This window comes from Microchirus variegatus (assembly GCF_963457635.1).
Source record: "Microchirus variegatus genome assembly, chromosome: 9".
In the NCBI taxonomy this organism is placed as follows: domain Eukaryota; kingdom Metazoa; phylum Chordata; class Actinopteri; order Pleuronectiformes; family Soleidae; genus Microchirus; species Microchirus variegatus.
The window spans coordinates 29166032-29170369 of NC_139810.1; the positions used below are offsets into that span (position 1 = coordinate 29166032).

At 45.7% G+C, this 4338-nt stretch overlaps 1 protein-coding gene across 1 annotated transcript; it reads right to left on the reverse strand.

The window, feature by feature from the left end:
- Window positions 1-381: 381 nt before the first annotated feature.
- Window positions 382-3648, reverse strand: emilin3a (elastin microfibril interfacer 3a; the record flags this gene model as incomplete). Its single annotated transcript, XM_083895245.1, has 4 exons — window positions 382-2333; window positions 2545-3155; window positions 3253-3372; window positions 3506-3648. 4 exons carry the CDS (start codon window positions 3646-3648, stop codon window positions 382-384), a joined length of 2826 nt encoding a protein of 941 aa, XP_083751371.1.
- Window positions 3649-4338: the final 690 nt, after the last annotated feature.

Consider the following 4338-nt stretch of genomic DNA (forward strand, 5'->3'; position numbering starts at 1 on the left):
TAGACATAACAAAAACAAATACAAAAATCTTAAACATGTAAACATTGTTAAACAACTGTTCATATAAGAATATTTTGTAGGCTTTACAGATACAGTACAGTAAGGTGCAGTATGCTTATTTTCCACCAAAAATAATCGCCCATTAAAACAAACTGTTCATCTTAGCACCTTCATGATAAATGTGTTGTGTCTGTGTTATTGATGCAATCAGTATTAGCTGCCATTCTTATTTTTTAAAAATCATGGTTATTTCAGTGCAGGTTCAAAACCTTTGTATTTCACAATTCAAAAAATAAACTGGCTATTTAGTGGGCTCCACAGCACCTGCAGACTATGACGTTTTGTATTCTTGCATAAAATCTATTGTTCACAGAAACTGAACTAATTTAAAGTGAAGATGTCACCTCTTCTTGGCACTGCGTCCACCTCTAAACTTTGTTGCGTTGGTTCTGCCTTTTCAGTGCAGTTTCTGAGTTCCCCTCTGAGCTCAGTCAGCTGCTGAGCATGGCTGGACAGAGTCCCATTTACTTGCAGGAGGAGCCCATTTGATTGTTTCTCTAGTTCCTCCCTGATTTTCTCCAGGTCATCTGCCAGATAAGTCAGGCCTTTGCACTTGTCCTCCACAGTAGCAACACGCCCATTAACCTCTGTTACCTCTTTCTGGACCCCCATAGCTGTGCTTCGGCAGCCACGCACCTCCTCTGCTAGTCGCCTCTTCATCTCAAGCAGCTCACCCTTTAGGCGAATCAGTCGGCGTTCTCCTGCCCCGAGCATCGACGCCTGATGACCAACCAGCTGGACCACGCCCTTTATCTGGTGGGCTAGACGAGCCTCTCTCTCATGCCAGGAGTCATTAGCTTGGCCCACCTTGTGGATGACAGTTCCCAGGGAATTCTGGAGGAATTTTAGTGTGCGGTTGACTGAGCGAACATTAAACTTCAGGATTGTGAGCTCTCCCTGGAAGGGAGTATCTCTTTCTTCTTGTATCTGCTGCTCCTTGAGGCTCAGCTGCTGCAGGATATTCTGCAGTGTGACGTTCAGAGTATTCAAACGGTCATCTTGCAGGTCCAATACGTGCTTCACACTCTGCTCCTCTGCCAGGTTCGTGTTGGGTTCAGCAGAGTCTCCCTGGATGGCAGAGGGTCTTTGAGTCGAGGAATGGGAAGAGGAGCAGAGAATCTCGAGGCTAGTCAGGTGTCTCTGCACTCTGTCCACGTCCACCTCCAGTCTTTCTCTGAGTGACTCCACTTCTGTCTCAAGGGTGGGAACTGCATGGCCCTCCAGCAGTGCAGGAGCAGTAGCATTACCCAGCTCCTCCAAAGCTGTCAGCAAACGGCTCTCAACAGCCCTCAGCTTATCCTCCATTCTGGCTTCCAGGTCTTGGCCCGTCTCATTTCTATGTGGGTTACCAGTCCTCCTTCCTGTCTCACCATTTTTAATCTGCCCAGTCAGGCCAAGCTCATCCTCAACGTACCCAAGACGGCCCTCCAGAATTCCCTCTATGTGGTCCTTGTGTCCACCTAGCTCTACTCTGAGGTGCCCCTGGGACTGGTTGAGGCCTGCCACTGACACTTCCAACATCTGCACTCTCTCAACCAGTCCGCTCACCCTGCCACAGCAGCCATCTGTAGCCTTGAAATCACGAATCTGTGCCTGGAGATTTCTTACCTCGGTTCTCAAGTCTCTGCTGCTTTCATGTAGAGCGTCTTCTATCTTTTCCTGTCTTTCAGCTTGCTCCCTCTGGCACTGACGACGCATGTCTCCAGCTTTCTCCTCACATTTGCCCTCAGCAGTTTCCAGACGCTTCTCAAACCCACCAAGTACTTCTGTCCTGGCTGCATTCAGCTTGGAATCCATCAGATTCTCCAGAGCTCCCGTAGTAAAATTACCAGTAGAGTCTGATGTTACCCCTGCTCTATTTGACATCTTAATCAGTTGTCCATCGTGTCCATTCACTGTTGCTTTAAGTTCGTGCAGCTCAGTAGTTTTGGCTTGCAGCTCTGCTCTGAGCTCCTCTACTCTTCCATTGAGTTCTGTAAAGCCTGAAAACACTTGTCTACCATCTAGACCCTCTGCCTCAGCACCTCCCGCAGGAATCTCCACAAACCCTACAGTGGAATGACTTGAGGCTATAGCTGGAGCTGGAATTGGACCAGGGGCAGCAGACAGCAGCGCTGAGAGCATCCTGTTTGCATCCTCTCTAAGAGAAGCTCGTAGACTCTCCTCCAGTCCATTCACAGTTCCCCTCAAAGTCTCCAGACCCTGGTTTAGAAGTCGCACATCCTCTTCCATACGAAATATCCGCTCCTCTGTCTCACTGTCGAGTGTCTGGCCTAAGAAAAGTATAACAAGCTGTTAAAATTGGGTACAAACGCACTGCTTTTATGATTAGTCGCTATAACAGTTTGAATCTGGTTCAAAGGAATACAATGATTCAGACTTTTAGAGCCTCTTAGTGTGAAAATGGTGCGAGTATGCTATTTTTTCACATTTAACAGTCAGATCTATTTAGAATTAGATGTAATTTTTGGAACTTGATCTCACCTACGGTCTCACCCTCAGGTCGTTCACCACCAGAGGAAGGAGGGGGGATTTCCTCTAGGATATGTTCTTCAGGCCTTTGGCTGGGCTCATGTTCTTGGTTGTGCTCTGTGTGATGTTCTTGATGATGCTCTGTGTGATGTTCTTGGTCATGCTCTGTGTGATGTTCTTGGTCATGCTCTGTGTGATGTGGCTCCTGGTGGTCTGGCATTGGCATTGGCTCTGGCTCAAAGGCCTCAAAGGAGGTCTCTGGGTAGGAGGAGGTTCTCGGAGGCTCAAAGTGGTGCATTGGATAAGGATTAAAACCACTTGAGGGTGGTCCATTGGGTTGACTCCATGGGTTGGCTTTCACAGCTCCATTAATAGGTGGGCCCTTAAACATTGGACCCTTGAACATGGGACCGTTGTGTTGTGGGCCCTTGAACTGTGGTCCCTTAAACTGTGGGCCTTTCATTTGGGGGCCCTTGAATGGCGGCATCATTTTCATAGGGTGTTGGTAAACGGGAGGACCCTCCATACAGCCGTAACCAGAGTAACCCGGACAACAACGCCATTCCAGCTCTGTGACGGTTTTATGTGCCACCTTGTAGACTGGTTTGTACATCAGACGATACCTGAGTGGAACAACCAATATCAAAAACACACATTTAAAACCCTAATAGTCTTTCATTAAAATACAAATCAAAGACTAAAGATTTGTTCATTACTCACATGAGAGTAGGACATTTTTGACCCCAAGAACACTTGTTGTATTCAGCTTTTACATAGGGAGCTGCACCGTCCTGCACAGTGAAGGGAACTGTCTTTTCCGTGACATAGGCACAGTGGTTCCTTCAGAAGAGGAGAGAAAGAACGTCAGAAGAGATTCAGTCATACAAATGATTCATAGTAGATTGAGAGAATGCAACTAAATTAAACATATAAATTAAATTAAATTATATAGAGAAACAGAGATGAAACTTACTTGTGTCTGCTAGTGGGTTTCCCTTGGTCATGGTGTGGATTGAGTCCACCCTTGTATTGGTATGGTCTGTAGAACTTTGCTTCCACCAGTGACAAAAATAGAGTGATGAAGATGAAAGGACTCCAAACCATAATAAAATGCATTCTTGAATATCCAGCAAAAGCTTAGTGATGCGAGTCCTACAAAAGACGAGAAGAAAGAAGAAAATATTCCTCCAATACCTTAAATTTCCCACTCCACTCACTTGATAGTGATATTAATAAACTGCCGTGTCTCTAACAAAACAAGAGGGAAAAACTCAGTAAAAAAGCTCTCTGCAGTACAACCTTTGTTGGCTATGCTATAAAGCAGAATGTTGGCCCTGGTGCTGGCTGTGGCTGTGTTGGAGTCTCTAATACTGACAACAGTCCACTGTGAGTGTGGTGGACAACACACGCCACTAAAAAGGTCCCTCTGGCATCATCTACATAACTCCTCCCACTCAACCTCCTCAAAGTAACACCAGGTTGACATCAGAGTAGAGAGCCGCCTTCACCTTCACAGTTAGTGGTACTCAACTTTATGAAGAAAAAAAAAATGTTTTTCATGATACATCTCCATTAATGTCTACCAATCAGGACCAAGTCTGTCGTCCCATGAGCTGTTTTCCCATGTGACATCATGGCAAACCACAGAGGAAATAGTGCATCACCTCCAAAGTGCACAACACCAGGCCTTGTCCCAAAATAGCATGCTTTTTTATTTTAAATCTTAGTGTAAAAGTGAAAAAATAGATCAGTGATGAAAAAGGTGGATATATCTTGAATCTTGTGTTCTGCAGTGAGCAGAACCTT